Here is a 16,987-nt window from a genome sequence, read left to right as displayed (position 1 = left end):
TATGGAGGTTTCCTTACTGGGGGGTTGGATGTGGATCTCAAGGGTGATTAGTTTATGGTCAGACCTGACCAATGAGGGGGTGACCACTGGTGTGGAGCATCTATCTCCCATGTTGGTAATGACCAGATCTAGGATATTGAAGCCCCTGGTGGGACAATGGATTAGTTTATCCAGGGCGTTGGAATTTATGAATTCCAAGAACCATTGGGAAAAGGTGTTGGTAGCCGAGTAGTTTTCCCAGTTAATGGCAGGGTAGTTGAAATCACCCAGTATTAGGGTGTTTGGTTGTATCTTAATATTGTCCAGTATGTTTAGAAAGGTGTAGTGAGAATCTTGGGGCATGGTGGGGGATCTGTAGCAAGCTACAATTTGGATTGCAGTCTTACCTAGTGTTAGTTGCACCTAGAGAATTTCAGATGCATTGTGTTGGGCAACTAGCCTGGAGGTGCGAATATCCTTGGTGAATATGGACACTCCTCCACCTTTAGTGTTTCGGTCTTGGTTTGGTGACCGAAATGTGTGGTAAGAGTTGTAGCCTGGTATTGCAGGGGTGCTCTCTGGAGCCTTGAACCAGGTCTCAGTTACTGCACAGATATCGATGTTCTCCATTTTTAGGAGTGCCTCAAGAGAGTGCATTTTGAGGTTTAGACTTCTAGCATTGAGTAGCATTACCTTCAGATTTTGCATGCTTGTATCAGTTATGGTGGTGGCTTTGTCCTTTGAACCTTGCCCATCTCTGGCAAAGCATCGTGGTTTATCGATCATGTCGTCCCAGGCAGACAGATACTGGATCCCCTTTGAATGACACCAGAAGCTTAGCCAATTGTTGAAGTCAATCATTTTGTCCTTATATATTTATCTAATACAAGTAAAAAAGATTGAGCTGATCCAGTATCTATCTGCCTGGGACGACATGATCGATAAACCACGATGTTTTGCCAGAGATGGTCTGCACCTGTCACTGCTGGGATTCAGGTTACTGGCTAAAGCTCTCGCCACACCTATAGTGCCTTTTTTAGGCAAGGTTCAAAGGACAAAGCCACCACCATAACAGATACAAGCATGCTCATTTAATATAAACACTAACATAATGCTAGAAGGAAAAGGTAAAATGCAGATGATAGCAGCAATTTATCAGAAAAGTAATGTGGTATGAAAGCATTCAACAGCTTATGCCAGTGAACTGTAGGAAAATCATAGCTAGGGATTTTTTTAAACTGCTGGGTAAAGCAACAGCTTTAAAAAAACATCTGACATAACAGATTGGTTTCACACTACCCTACTTGCTCATACCTTGGGCTATCATTCTGATAGTGTAGAAGAGACATAATTGCACATAAGAGGTGGATAATAGGAATTCTGCTGAATGGACATGCCAGGAAAGGCAGTCAAATGGCCAGTACTCCTCAATACTTAGTAGTGTAATGAACTTACTCTCACCCCTCCTTTTTGCATGCTTTTAACAGTCATCTTGTTAGCAATTATATAGAAATCCATACTTGCATTATGTGTATTGTGATTAATTATACAAGGCTTAATAGCAGAGACAAGGTTATGATAAATGGGTGAAAGGAATGGACAGAAACAGGCTATTACAAGTGACGCTCTTTTTTTCTAGACCGTTTAAATCGGTTGGATAATAAAGTCAGAGTTCAATTAAAAACAACTACATCATTATGCATATCTACAGTACCTCAGCACATAGGAAGTCATTACCATGGTTGACTTCAATTTACACTATTAATGTAATAGAGTTTAACATAAAGCCAGGCATTTTAATGAGGATATTTCTACTTAAAATGTTATATAAAACAAATAATTCTTGGCTGCAATGGGAGCTCTAACAGGCAGACAAAAAATATAGATCTTGAGCCAAGGTCTTCCCTTAAAAGCTATTTTTTGGTCTCAGATTGTGAACAGGGCAGCAGTACAGAATTTACTGATCTCTGTCCCACTGTGTCCTCAAATAATAAGCAACACAGGCATACAGGAAGTGGCTGTAGGTTAACACACCCATGATATATGGTTTGAGTCTATCTTTAGTCTGCTGCTTTAAAAATGAAATACATACAATATAGGAAGAGTTAATTTATTACACAAGAAAAATAGAATTTAGTGACAAAACTAGGTGAAGTTGGTATTTTAAAAATGAGCCTTAGCTTGTAATGCTTCCTTCTTGAACTATAAACCAAGTAATGCTTAAAAAGAACAGCACATGCTGATGACACTTTAAATCATGTCCTATGCAGGTAGATATGCCTATCTGTACTCAGTGCTAAAAATACTTATTTGATTTTATACTTTACTCTGCTTAAATATGTAGACAGTTAAAGTTGTGTAGTTAATAGGGATGGGCATCCAGACTTGGACCAATAAAGGCATCACTGATTTCACAATGATTTCTAAGGAAGCAGTATACTTGTATTGTCAGCATGTGCTTTAAAAATTCACGTTTTTTTTTACTTGTGTACACTTTCTATATTTTAGGGCTGCAAAATCACAATCAATCATTCAGAGTAGACGTACCAACTGGGAAGAAAGGGACCTTAAATCCACAGTAGTCTAAATGAACTTTCCCTGTTGTCAAAAATGAATGCTTCAGTTACCCCTACTAACTTTAGTTTTTAAACATATACATATTTCTATAGTTTATCTCTTTGTTTACAGCAGAAGTCTATGTGGCTGACAATGAAATCTACCATAGGAAGCTTGGTTAACAGTGAAATTTAACAAGATTTTTTAACCACACTTCAGTAAATGCAGAACTGCTAAAAGTGCTTGCCGTACTTCATTGTAGTATGGGCAGTTTGTTGACTCCTTTGTTGAGGTATACTTCTTATCATCTCCAATCTCCACACAAATGACTGGATCCATATTTAACCCCACCAGCTGTCGGGCCTCAATGATTGTTATGCTCACCTGTTGAAAACCCCAAAGAAGAAAACTGCATTATTGTTTTGTATTACAACTGGAGTTTCATTCATTTTTTGAAAACAAGCTACATTTACAACTGGATTGTTATCAGTTCTATCACATTAAACATGTCATTGTAGATATAACATCTTCATTTTCAGGCCTGGAAAGACAATACAGGCATAAGAATACAATAAAACATTTTGAAATGTTGAGTTTGAGGTTATAATAGCCACTCAAGCCAAAGACAATCACATCACCTTTTTTAATTATGTCAGTAATTTCGGAAGCACAGTGCAGCAATGTGCTGAGCTGATTGTAAATGATGCTACCTATACTGATGCTGAAGGTATAATGATCTGCTGGCCAATAAATCAAGCTCAAATTTAAACACTCTCTTGCCTCCATCTGTCCCACAAAATACCTGCTCATAGCTCGCCTCCAACTCACACAAGACAAAGTCATAAAAGCGCTATCAAAACATAAAACACTACATCAATGGGACCTGACAATATTCCTGGATATATCTTAAAAAGCATGTAGCACAATTTAGCCACCCCTGTCAACACTGTCCAACCTCAGACTCCATACAGGTTTTGTACCAAATGAATGAAGAACAGCTACATGTATTCCCCTGCATAAAAGAACCTTCCACAGACCCAGCCAATTACAGACCCATAAGTCTGACCAGCATCATATGCAAAGCCATGGAAGGACTTATCAATAAACTAATCAACATGGAGATAAGGAACATACAGAAACTGCGACCATCTCAATTTGGATTTGTGAAGGGCAGGTCATACTTACACAAGCTTACACAACCTGTTGGACTTTTTAGAAAAGGTCAGCAAAGCAAGGGATGAAGGTAAAATGCTGCACACCACATATACTAATCTGGCCAAAGCTTTTGGGGCAACCCTCACTAAAGCATAGTAGAAATGCTAAATAAACTCAGAATAACCCCTTACATAACTCACTGGATTGCCAACTGTCTCACAAATAGGAATCAGGGATCAGAATAGAGGAAGCTATCTTCACAAAGAGACCAGTCACAAATGGAGCCCCCCAGGTTTCAGTGCAGGAACCCTTCCTGTTTTGTGTCTACTTCTCTGAAGTAAAAGTTAATACCAAAGGGTCTGGCTGACTAAGTGTGCAGATAACTGCAAGTTAGGAGCAGTCATTGAATCTCCAAATGACTTGGCCATCCTACAGGAAGGTTTGTTTCAAACAAATAACTGGTGCCAAAATAAAGGAGTGAAACTAAACACCAAAAACACATTATTGTATACTTTGGGAAGTAATCTACCCTGAGAAACTACCATAATGACAATGGGCCCACAAGAGTTGACTAAGTTATTTGAGCTTTAGTTACTTGACTGGACAGTGACCTAATTTTCTACCAGCACGTGTCCACCGTCTTAAAAAAATCATTTGATATTGTGCAGTTTATAAACAAACTAATTGTATCTAGACCTACAGATGTCATTACTCCCATTTACTTAGCCTTCATTAGTCCAGTCACTGGGACAGAAGTCCTGTTAAATATCAATAGAGAAGATGCTAAGCCTCCACCCTTGGGGGAGGGGGGCATTATTCTTCTTGCAAATTGTTTCTCTATAAACATTTCATCTGTTAATGACTGTTTTGTTACTTGCTGATTGTGTGTGTATGTTTTATATAGATTAAAGAGTTATTTATTACAAATATTACATGAAGGGGGTGGGTGGGTTCACAGTCAATGAGAATTTGAGTGCTGTGAAGATTTATGTGTGCAGAGTTTTACCAGCCTGAAAATTTAGGTTTAGTAAATATAAGGAGAATTGTGATTTTTGGGTATCCTTTGCAAATGGATAATCATTCCACTGAAGTAGTATGTATATCCATACACAGAAAATAGGACTGATAGAAACAAAAGCTAAAAAGAAGCAGGGTTCTGCAATATGTGAAACAACAAAGAGCTGACCTAATCCTGCCACCAGAAGCATACTTAACTGGTTCAGAGCAGGTCAAGCTGTTGGGAATGGGATTCAGATTAAATGTGGCCCATGCTAATCAAGGAGTAGACAGTTAGTCATATTGTCCAAGAAGGATTTTAATTGGAGTGGTGGGTGTGTGAAAGGAAGTATGAGGGAGGTTAACATCAGTTAAAGGTTTGTGTGAGGGCATTGTGCTGAACGCTCCTTCTGTATATTTCTCTCAGGGCTCATCTCCTATGAAAATACGACCCCTGTTACTACAGATGGTGAAGGAAGAAGTAACTTGGAGAGGCACTTTCAATTATGCAACTATTCAAAGTGCTAAGACAGCAGCTCCTAAACATCTTTATTAGTCGATGTTGCTTCTAAGGTTTTTGGACAACTTGTACTGGTATATGGTAGCCTGACATTTAAATCTCAGTTATCAGTTTTGTCCTCATATTACGCCCCAAGATTTAAAATGCAACCTAGAAAAGATAGATTCTACTTGTCTGAGACCTTGCACATAATAGGTTCATCATCTGTGAGGATCTTAAGAAGCTTAGCCTAACATTCCTATGGTAGTTTCTAGCCCTTGCATTTTGCAAACTAATAGCGCAGATTGGACTGAACAAGGATATGTTGGTATATTTACATGTTTCTCTATCCATGAGGGACATGGGCTCTAAACCAAGGGTGAATTTGCAATTACCCATTCATTCTCTGAATTAAATTTTGGTTAATGTCGAGGGGAAGGTGGTTCCACAGTAGTGGGAATTCTTGTGATTTATAGATATCCCTCCAACATGTTCTGTTTATTTTGCAAAATAGATTGAAATCCCTTGAACAGTTGTTTTTGATACCACTGGTTTATGAATATGTAATGGCTGACAGAATAGGGTCAGCTGAAGCTCTATATATGAGCCAGAGGTCACCTCTCAGTTGCCTGTATGATATGAGAAAAGGGCAATGCTTTGAGATGGTCTTCACAGTTTTTATAAATTAGGCCCATGAAGCACTGTAGTCATTCCATTTGGGGACAAGTGTTTGGACACATACATACTGAAATGGATATTATACAGAGTGAGTGGCCTAATGAGCGTCGAGTACAGAGGAATGATTACATACCCTGGAACTGGATGCACTACTTTTACATATAAGCCATGTGATGAAAAAGGACTTCTTTACAACAGTGGATACATTGTGATCAAAGGACAGTTCATTGTCAACATGGGTTCCCAGATCCCTAACTGTGGGATCAATTTTCCGGGATATTTTGTCAATGTGATAGTTATAAAGTGAGTCATGCTTGCCAAAGGATATGATTATACTCTTCTTGGAATACAGTTGTTGCCCATGGTTTTGACACCAGCTATTTGTTTGGGATAGGCCCATTTAGAGAAGCCTGCAGTCCTATAAGGAGTTTATGATGGCACCAAGTTTGCAGTCATCTACAAACATGGTCAGTGACAAACTCTAAACATTAGCTTTGACCTCCATGAAATAAATACCAAAGAGGAGTGGCCCAAGCACTGGGCCCCAGGGTACACCACTACTGACAGGTCTTTTGGAAGATGTGAAGTCTCCTACCCTTAATTCTCGTATTCAAATTGGGATCCAATTTGCAATCCAGTGAGTTACATAAGAATTAACGTTTATCCACAATACCTGAATATGGGATGGATTGTATCAAATGCTTGTGCAAGGCCCAGATATCTGTTGTGTTCCATTTTGTCCTTGTCTATTGCTTAAGTAACTTTTTCAAAAATGTCAACCAGGTTATGTTGGCAAGCTCTGCCCTTGATGAAGCTGAACTGAGTTGGGTCAAGAATCTGTAGGTTACCTATAACCTTATTTATTATTTATATAACGACCCTTTCCATAACATTACAAATAAGACTGGTCAGGATTGTGGGTCTATAATTACCCACATTAATTGACGCTCCGCCTTTGAGCAAGATAATGACTGTTGCTGTCTTCCATTCATTTGGTAAGAAGTCTGTTTTGAGGCTATTGAATAGTTTCTGTAGGGGATCAGACGAGTCATGCTGCAGACTGATCAGTAGGTGGCCTGGTATGTTATCTGGTTCACAGATATAGTGTTCTTGGCCTTAGATAGTGCCTTTGGAACTTGATCTTGGGAGATTTGGGGGTGCAGATGTGGGAAAGTGATATGAGAATATTGGAGGAAGGGGGATAAATGTCTGCTAGATGACTGGCTATGTCATCTGAGTTTGAGTGTATGATGTTTTCTATTAGGTCTGCAAAATGCTGGGCATTGTTTCTGATATTTTAACATAATTAAAGAATGCTTTGTAGTTGTCCATCACTTGGGCAGCCATTTTAACCTCACATCTGTTTTTAAATGATTTGTTCAGGGTCTGGAGTTCCTCGTTTAATTTAAAAAGATTATTTTTAGCATCTTGGGAGTTAGATTTATTTTTTTATTCAATGAGTTTTTTTCTTTTATTATAGACTCTGCTTATATCTGGTTCAACCATAAGGGTTTATTTTTAAATTTGGCATTATATTATTTCAAAGCTGGGATGACAGTTTATGCAACTATTTGGATATGCATAGAATTTGACAGTGATAGATTCTGCATGAGCAGTCACGTTACCCAGATGGGAGGACATATGAGTTTAGCCAGATCATTATTCAGTTTTAGTAGATCAAATCCAGAATTGGAAAGTTTCCCCCTGCTTTATTGGCTGCTCAGTCTATCCTGAATTGTGAATTAACTCTTCAAGAGGTACCTTGCAGTCTTTGTATTGGGAAGTTGAATGAGGTCATGTCAAGATATTTTAGCCCTGATAAATTGATTCCAGAAATTTGGAGGGAGATTAGCAAGTCCAAGATTGTATGGAACAGATCAGCATCCAGACTTTGGGAAATGTTAAAGGGCAGCAGATATCAATGACTAAAAATGTTGGCAATGAGGGAATTGAAGAGATGAGAAAGTAGTTTAGAGGCAAAACAAGCCAGGCCAAAACATTAGAGATAAGGATTAAGAAAGAGGAGTTGGAAAATATTATACTTAAAAAACAGAGATACAATATATTTTGGAAAAATGTACCAATGCTTATTTGGAGAATTTAAGACCTTATTATAAAGTTATGTTCACTAGATTGGTAAGAAATGTCATTAAGGCTGTGGATCAATCAGGTCAGTCACTCCATCTCCAATATCCACAGTTAATTTTCTTAGTTAATTCAGTATAGAATAACAAGTTATGTACCTACCATAACGTTCCATGTTAGCTGTCTTCTTCTCGCCTTCTTTCTTGCTGGATGGGTTCGGAGCCGATCCTCGGCTCTGACTCGGCTTTCTACTAATGCTCGAGAGCTATTTACCGGCTCGAGGCCTCCCCATATCCCACAATGCTAGGTGTCAGATACCCAGATCTCGTTTGGCAGAGCTAACACCAAGGAAAAACAATTTTTTGGAGACACTTGTCCAAACTACAAGGTTTACCTACAGTGCTAAAAACAGAGGAGGACATAACCTAGAAAAAAGTCAACCAGAGGATGAAGGCCTCAAAAGGGATACTTCTCGGTCTGTCCAGGCTAGGGGGATGGAGGGTGGGACGCAAGAAAGAAGACGAGAAGAGAAGACAACTAACATGGAACGTTATGGTAGGTACATAACTTCTGAATGTTAAGTTGTCTATCTCACCTTCATTCTTGCTGGATGGGACAGCTTCCCTAGCACCTTCGTTCTGGGTGGCTCATCAGAACAGACTCTTGAGCACAGTGGAGCCAAAATCAGCTCGACTCCTGGAGGCCATATCCATCTTATAATGTGAAATGAAAGTATGAGGAGTGGCCCATGTGGCTGCATCCCAAATAGATTCCATTGGTAGTCTTGCTTGAAAAGCTACTGACGTAGCTAATGCTGTGGTGGAATGAGCTTTTGGTTTTGTAGGGAGTTCTTTATGTCTCAGTTGATAAATCAAAGTAATAATAGAGGCCAACCACCTGGATAAGGTTACTTTAGAAACTGGCAGGCCCTGCTTGCCCTCAGCATAGGACAGGAAGAGTTGGTCTGATTTTCTTGATTGTTTAGTCCTATCCAAATAAAAACGTAATTGCCTGTGAACGTCCAGTTGGTGCAACTTTTGTTCAGCCCTGTTCGAATAGTTAGGAAAAAAGACAGGAAGATCAACAGCCTGATTGAGGTTTGTCTCGGAAGGTATTTTGGGTGAAAAGGAAGGATTAGTCCTGAGTGAAACTCTATCCTTGTGAAACACAAGATAAAGAGGGCAAATGCAGAGGGCTTGAAGTTCCAACACTCTTCTAGCTGAGGTGATGGCTACTAAGAAGAGAGTCTTCCAGGAGAGTAATTTTAATGAACAGGAAGCCACAGGTTCAAAAGGAGGGAGAATCAAGGAAGCTAATATCACGTTTAAATCCCACGGAGGCGGGGGATCTCTGACCGGGGGCCTAAGCAAAACAGTCCCTTTAAGAAAGTCCTTGCAAAGTTTGTGGGACATGATGCTGGTTTCTGACAGGCCAGCGTGGAAATTAGCGATAGCAGCCAACTGGACTCTAATGGTGGCAGATGAGGAACCTGCTCGAAAAAGGGGCTGTAAAGGGGTCTATATTTCTAGCCTCCGCCGAGAAAGAGAAACATTTCCACTTACTAGCATAAGTCTTCCTGGTAGTAGATTTGTGTGAAGAAAGGATGATTTCACACACTGGCTGAGAAATATGTGGAAGCCTGGCTAAGGTTGGAAGTGGAGCAACCAAGCTGTGAGGTTGAGAGACTGAAGGGATTGGTGCAGCCCACCCGACTGATGGACCAAGAGGTCTGGCACTGGGTCCAGATTCCAAGGCTGCTCCAGCAGGTGACAATGCAGGAATGGGAACCAAATTTGTCGAAGCCAGTAAGGGGCAATGAGGATCATCCTGGATCCCAATGCAGTCGCTTTCTGAATTAGTTTGGGAATTAAGGGAAAAGGTGGGAATGCATACAGAAGACCCCGGGGCCAATCGTGAACTAGAGTGTCTTGGGGAGTGGCCGGGGAGAGGGAAGAGAGTGAAGAAGTCATCGCGCTTGCTGTTGAGAGGGGTTGCAAAAAGGTCGCAGCAAGGTTGACCTCATCTGCGGAAAATTTTGTCCGCTACCAACTGATTGAGAGACCACTCGTGAGGCATGAGAATAGCTCTTTGGACTTCCCGGGGATGTGCGTTGCTATCAGAAACCGTTGAGAGGAGATCGCCCACTGCCAGAGTCTGAGTGCTTCTCAACATAAGGGATAGGACCTGGTTCCACCCTGCTTGTTGATGTACCACACTACAGACATATTGTCTGTCTGAATTGCAATAGTCCTGGAGGGTAGAGAGTCCTGAAGAGCTTGCAACCCTAAAAGTACCGCTCTCATCTCCAAGACATTTATGTGCAGGTGGTACTCTAGGGGTTGCCAAGTGCCCTGGACAGTCCTGCCCTGAAAATGCCCCCCCCCCACCCAATCAGGGAGGCATCCGTTGTCACCGTGACAACAGGAGGAGGAAGAACAAATGGTCTGCCTTGAAGTACTTGAGAGGAGACCATCCACTAAGAAAGTTGGTCTTTGCATGATTGGGTGATTATTATGTTGTGAGACATCGGAAGCTGTTGAAAAGACCATTGGGTAAAATGCATCCATTGAAGAATCCGCATGTGAAAATGAGCCAGGGGAAGTAATGTGATTGCTGCTGCCATGAGACCCAAGGTTTTCAGTACAAATCTGGCCTGAATTCTCTTGCACTGTAGTAAGGTCTGGACATGGCAAATGCCTGATACTCTTTCTAAGGGAAGTTTTGCCGACAGCTCTTTTGTATTTAATCTTGTGCCTATAAAGGTTATAGATTGACAAGGTGACAATGCAGACTTTTCGAAGTTTATAGAGATACCTAGCTTGGAGCAAGTTTGGATGGTATAATCCCTGGCTCACAGTAGCTGATGCCTGGTGGAAGCAGTTAGGAGCCAGTCGTCTAGATATGGAAACACCTGGAATCCTCGCTGTCTCAGGTGAGCCGTAACCACTGCCATGCATTTGGTGAACACCCTGGGGGCTGTGGTGAGACCAAAGGGCAATGCTCTGAACTGATAGTGACTGGCTCCCAGCCGGAAGTGGAGAAACCTTCTGGAGCATCTGTCCATTTTGATATGGTAGTAGGCATCCTGAAGGTCTATGGAACACATCCAATTGTCCTGACCCAAAAAGGGTAGATTGGACTGAAGTGTGACCATCTGGAACTTCGTTCTTTGAACAGATTTGTTTAAACTGCTGAGATCCAAAATGGGTCTCCAGTCCCCTGTCTTTTTTGGTATCAAAAAGAACTTGGAGTAAATCCCGGATCCTTGCTGGTCTGCTGGGACTGGCTGGATGGCCCTTTTTTCTAGCAGTTTTGAAATTTCTAGTACTGCTTGTTCCCTTAGACTGGGTGGAACATCTGGAAAGGACTTGTTTGTTTGTACAGGGGTGTGGACAAAGGGGATTTTATAACCCTTGGATATGATAGACCGTATCCATTTGTCTTGTGTGAGGAGTTGCCAGGCTTCTGAGTACAGTGACAATCTTCCCCCGACTGCCTCCGAAGGTGGACAGTCGGGCAGCCCCTCAGGGGTGCTGAAAGGGTTTGTCAGAGAAAGATTCTCTGCTACCCTGATTTTGCGGACCTCCTCTGCCCCTCGAGCGGCATCTATTATTGTTCCCTCCTCTGCCTCTGGAGGGAAATTCGCCACGTGTGACAGGCACGACTCCCTGGGGTTTCCGAAACCACATTTTTCCACTCTTCTGACCTTTAGGGTATGGTCTAGAGGGAGTAGAAAAACAGACTCTCACGGCAGAGAGAGTCTTGCCTTCCTGCTCACACCTGGTAAGGGTATCCTTCACCTGTGGTCCAAACAAGGTCGAACCATTGAAGGGGTATTTGTGAAGGACACCTTAAAGGGGTCAGCAAAGTTACATAACCACATTCAGGCATGTCTTCTCAAAGCCACGCCTGTACCTGCGGCCCAACTTGCCCCATCAGCTGCATAAGAAATGAGCCGCATGGAGGAGTTGACTATAGAGTTAAGGCTTGCCAGCTGGGAGTTAATCGTATCCTGAGACCCCGCAGCTGATGGATCCTGAAGGGTATCACCCAGTTCCTTGAGAAGATCCCTTTGAAGGCGGGTGAAATGGCACAGATAATTCAGCGACCGCATGGAAAAAGTTGCTGAAGAAAACATCAGCTTCCTGTACCGGTCCATTGTCCTAGATTCTTTATTAGGTGGATGGACAGGCACCGAAGGGTCAGCCAACTCCTTCTTAGTGGCTGCTGCCACCACCATGGCATCAACAGGGACACCTTTTGTCAGAAATTGTTTGTCAGATGGGGCTGTAATGAACTTAGTGGGCCTGCGGAGAGTTGGTTCCACTGTGTCCAGGGCTGTCCACTCCTTCTGAGCCACCACTTCCATGAGCGGGTCGAAAGGTGGAGACACCCAGGAGGTGGAAGGGCAAGAACCAAACGCATCCAGGTACAACGACTCATCCTCATAAGGGCTAATGGTAGTCCAGTTCCCCCTCTGCCTAAGGATCTCAAGGATGTCTGAAAAGGAGACATCCTCAGAGGGGGACCTTGGGGACCCTTCCGAATCCTCCAAGTCGGTATCAGACGTGACTGACTCAGGGGAGTCAACATGTTTACTCTTACATTTTTTATTTTTATTTTTTTTTTTATTTATCATTTGTTGACTGGGAAAGTCCAACTAGGTTCCACAGATCCTCCTTTTTTCGCGGAGGGCGGGGGAATGCTGCTCAGAAGCATGTCTTTAGAATGGGGAGAGGAAACCAGTACCGGAGAGGAGGGAAAACCACGCAGAAGAACAGGAGAACATGCACAGAGAAGGCACCGAGGGAACAGAGAATCGAACCGAGAACCTCTTTGCTGTGAGGCAGCTGCACCAAACTGAGGGGGCTCCTCTGAATGATCAGGGGCAGCCTCGGAAGAGGAAGATATGCCCAATGGGGTGACCTGGAGCACCTGTTCTCCATGCTTGGGGTCAGGAGGGTGGACAGAGACCAATGCAGGCACCATGGGGGGAGGAGCAGAAGGGACCGATCATGGAGCCGATACAGGAGTCAGCACACTCCTCATGACCTCAAAGGCGCCCCTATCAGGCAGAGAAGAGGTTCCCCACTCCGAAGAGACGTGAACCCCTCCCGGCACTGAGAGGGATGGCTCTGAGGCCGATGTCGGGGCCGAGCTCACCTGCGCCGAGGCCCTGAGAGGGAGAACAGGGTTGGACAAGGGTCCAATGCCACTCGCCCCCTCGGAGCCGATGAGAGAGTCTCAGCACCCGGATCCCTCCAAGGACAGAACCAATGAAGAGATCGGAGCCGATGAGGGAGCTGAAAAGTGTGGTATCGGCTCAGATGTACCTACGATACGAGCCCCAATGAGCTCCGGCCCCGAACACAGTGGTAGAGTCGGAGGAGGAACACAGGGGTAGCCACAGTCTGTTGAGAAGGGCTGGTCAAAATTTTGGCCAGAGCCTGCGATTTTAGGAGCCTACTGACCACCCCCTCCAAGTCATGATCAGATAGCTTGGAAGACCGAGAGGAGTGGGACCTATGGCTTCACTCCGACTGAAGCAATGGAGACCTCAGAGCCAAACGGACAGACTCTATAGATGGGGACCTTGAATGTTTTCAGCTCAGAGAAGGTTCCGACACTAATGTCGGAGCCAAATGAGGTCTCAAGACGTCGGTTCCAGCCGGAACCGATGAGGAGGCAGGAGCTCCGCTCGGCGACGGCTCCGAACAGGGAGACGACAGTTTGGCGGACTTTAAGGATTTTCCCGACGGAGGCTTAGCAGGGGGGCCTTCTGGCTTAAGTAAGCCTCTCAAAATGAGCTTGTTCCTACGCTCCTGCAGGACTCTCGGGCTGAAGACGTGGCAGACCGAGCAAGAGTCCTGCAGGTGTAAGGGACCCAAGCAATAAACACAAGAAGTGTGATTGTCTGTCAGAGACATTTTCTGACAGCATGAGTCACACTTCTTGAAACCTGAAACTTTGGTATCTTTAGACATAATACAAAAATGGGATACCAAAGGGAAAAAGGTAACTAGTGCTTAAACACAACACACACATGCACTAGATAACTAACTATAAAACTATAGCCACACAACTACCCTACTACTAACAAATATATATATATATAAATATACAAAAAAATACTAATTATCTAACAAGGCCTAACACTACCCTAAAGGGTGGTGGTGGGGGGGGAGAAACTCTCTAACAACAAAAAATGAGTTTCTGAGTTGGATATCAAAAAGGGGACACGATCTAATTAAACTAGGGGGAAGGATTTCTAAATACAAGATAATATATGAAAAATGTAAAGGTAATAACACAAGAAAAGATTTATACGACCTGGAGCCGGTAAAATCGCAACCTCGTAGCTGAAGCGGCAAACGAGATCTGGGTATCTGACGCCTAGCATTGTGGGATATGGGGAGGCCTCGAGCCGGTAAATAGCTCTCGAGTTTTAGTAGAAGGCAGAGTCAGAAACCCATCCAGCAAGAATGAAGGCGAGATAGACAACTTAACATTGTAATTTCTATGGGAGTTTTATAGATATTTGTAGGATTTATATAGTACTAGAGGAAGAGGTGAGCAGGTAAAACTAAGTCTAGTTTTCAGATGATTACATTTTTTTTTTTACCTCATCTTCTTTTGCATTTTCATTTAACAATGTTCAGTGCACTCAAGAGAAACTGACAATGCTTAACTGCTGGGTAAACAGTACATGTTGTACAAAGATGCATTCACTGATGTATTCCAGTCTTTATGACATATCTGGAACATAATCCTTTATTAAAATAAACTTCTTAGCCATTGGATTGCCAGATAAACTGCAGTGAAATATAAGCAAATCAGATAAGAAAGAAAGAAAGAAAGAAAGAAAGAAAGAAAGAAAAAAAATATCACAGTGCATTTCTTCTGATATCTAGCAAAGTATCTTGCACATGATGTTATGCATGTGTACTCTGAAAACCCAATGTGCACATTGACAATTACAACATAAAGGCAATCTATGAAAGTCATGGCCATAAATCCTCAAGCCAGAGAGATTACACTTAAGCTAATGATTTGCAATGACACTTCTATCCACAGACATATGTATGAATACCCACATGCCCACATATATGCATATTAGCACAATACATTGTTTGCCAATGTTAATCATTTCTAAACCTTTATGTGAAGCAGTTATATTTATACCCCAATATATTATTTAAAATCCATTCAATCTTATCTACAAAGAATACAAGCATAATTTCGTACATATGTTTTAAGAACTTACTTGGTAATCCATTGGTCTGCCAGCACTGGGCTCCATTTTGATATCAGGTTTTGATCTATAAAAACACAGACAGAAGTATGCATTTTGATGTTCTTTTGGTATCACTTTTTTAAGATAATAGTTACATGCTTTGATTAACCAGGAATAACATTTTAAGCAACAGTATTGCTGCCTCACCTCTTGTTGGATACATTGGTAGTGAGAGCTGTGACCGAGGCCAGTGAGATAGTATCTGGATCCAAACCTCCTCCAAGTCGAATTGCCTTTCTGTCCAAGTCTTCTGTTTCCAAAACTGCTGGCTCATCTACCATAGAAAGAATGTTGATGTTTAATTTAACTAGTGTTGTGTCTATAATTCAGGCAAGCAATTAATAAATCAATCAACATTTTAACAACAGAATTCAGCAAGCACCTTTCCAACCTGACACCTATCAATACTGGACCACACAGACTACAAACTATTCAAATCAACATGAATAATATAATAAATGTGGTAAATTAAAGGCACATCATCTTTTGTTAATGTTCAAAAATACATTCAAATATAGGAATCCAGCTAGGCATGTTGAAAAGGAAAAACATATAACAAAACTTATAGCAGCAAAATAAAATCATGCTATTTATATTTACTTTTTTATTTCCATTCTAGCATGTTTCAATTTGTGAAGTTAATTAAATATTGCAAACAGTGTATGCTGTTTTGTACATGGTGCACATCTAGTTACTCCATTGTTAACAGATGCAGGATAAGATTTGGACCTTCTCTGGCTAAGCAGAGGTTGCAAGTCAGGTGAAAATGCTGGATCAAATTGTGTATGTAGGCAGGAAGAAGGTCATGTAGGCCATTGTAAGTATGTCACATCCTGTTTCATACTGGAAGACAGTGAATCACAGATCAGAGACAGGTCATACTAAATGAATCAGTAAGTTGGCTGCTGTATTCTTTACCAATGGCAGTCAATGTACATCACCCAGTGATAGCACAAGTAAAAGTAGAATGCAGTAATCTAGTCCAGCAGAGATAAACAAATCACCGTGGCAAGATCAGTTATTTGGCATGAGGTACTGGGAGAGGACTTGAAGATGAGAAAAATGAAGACTGATTCAAAGATGATTTAAAAAAAAATATGCTGGTCTTAAATCTAGATCACCTTGTTTAATAAATGTTTGACTATGGGACTAGCTTGTACCACAAGTAATTCAGTCTCCTCTAGTTTAGTACTAACCACTTTAACATAGCTCAGTATAAACTGTCAGAATGACAATGTTTTTAATGCCACCAGGGTGTTTTTGAAGACAATCAAATGAAACAAAGCTGAGTATCATCAGTCTCATGTTTCCTGATTACATCAATCAGAAAAGGTATATAGATGTTATCAATGCCAAGGTGGGTCTTTGATGAACCCAAAATAATTGTGGGAAAAAGACAGAGAACTTAGTCCCACATATTATTCTTAGGGTCTGATCCATTAAATATCAGTTAAATCAAGAAAGGACTGCATCAGAGAGGTACAATTTGAACCTGAGTCCATTAGTGAAGGTTGCATAATCCACAGAGAAATACTGAACATTGTTTTCAGTCTCTGGCACTGAGCAAATAAGACACAATGTTCACCTGTAACAGTTCAGTGCTTTGGTGGTACCAGAGATAAGAAGGAAAAGGACTGATTACCTGAATGGCTGACAAGTTTTTCTTACCTGTACTGCTGCTAATAAAGTTATTTAGGAAATGCAGATTAAATAATGATAATTCTCTATATTGTTTAAATATATAC

General features: G+C 41.7%; 1 protein-coding gene across 13 annotated transcripts in view; it reads right to left on the bottom strand.

Annotated features, from left to right (window-relative positions):
• OTOF (otoferlin) overlaps window positions 1-16,987 on the bottom strand; it is a 2,911,272-nt gene that overhangs the window by 867,425 nt on the left and 2,026,860 nt on the right. For all 13 annotated transcript variants that reach the window (XM_044062838.1, XM_044062837.1, XM_044062844.1 and 10 more), the window contains exons 7-9: window positions 15,390-15,516; window positions 15,213-15,267; window positions 2,788-2,919 (exon numbers count right to left, since the gene is read on the bottom strand). In XM_044062838.1, the coding sequence (XP_043918773.1) occupies window positions 2,788-2,919; window positions 15,213-15,267; window positions 15,390-15,516 (314 nt within the window). The remainder of the gene's footprint in view (window positions 1-2,787; window positions 2,920-15,212; window positions 15,268-15,389; window positions 15,517-16,987) is intronic.

The sequence above is a fragment of the Protopterus annectens genome, chromosome 2.part1 (genome assembly GCF_019279795.1).
Source record: "Protopterus annectens isolate FY-2018-M chromosome 2.part1, PAN1.0, whole genome shotgun sequence".
NCBI classification, from domain to species: Eukaryota; Metazoa; Chordata; order Ceratodontiformes; family Protopteridae; genus Protopterus; species Protopterus annectens.
The sequence above is the reverse complement of the archived record's forward strand: the minus strand, read 5'-3'. Positions and strand labels throughout refer to the sequence as shown.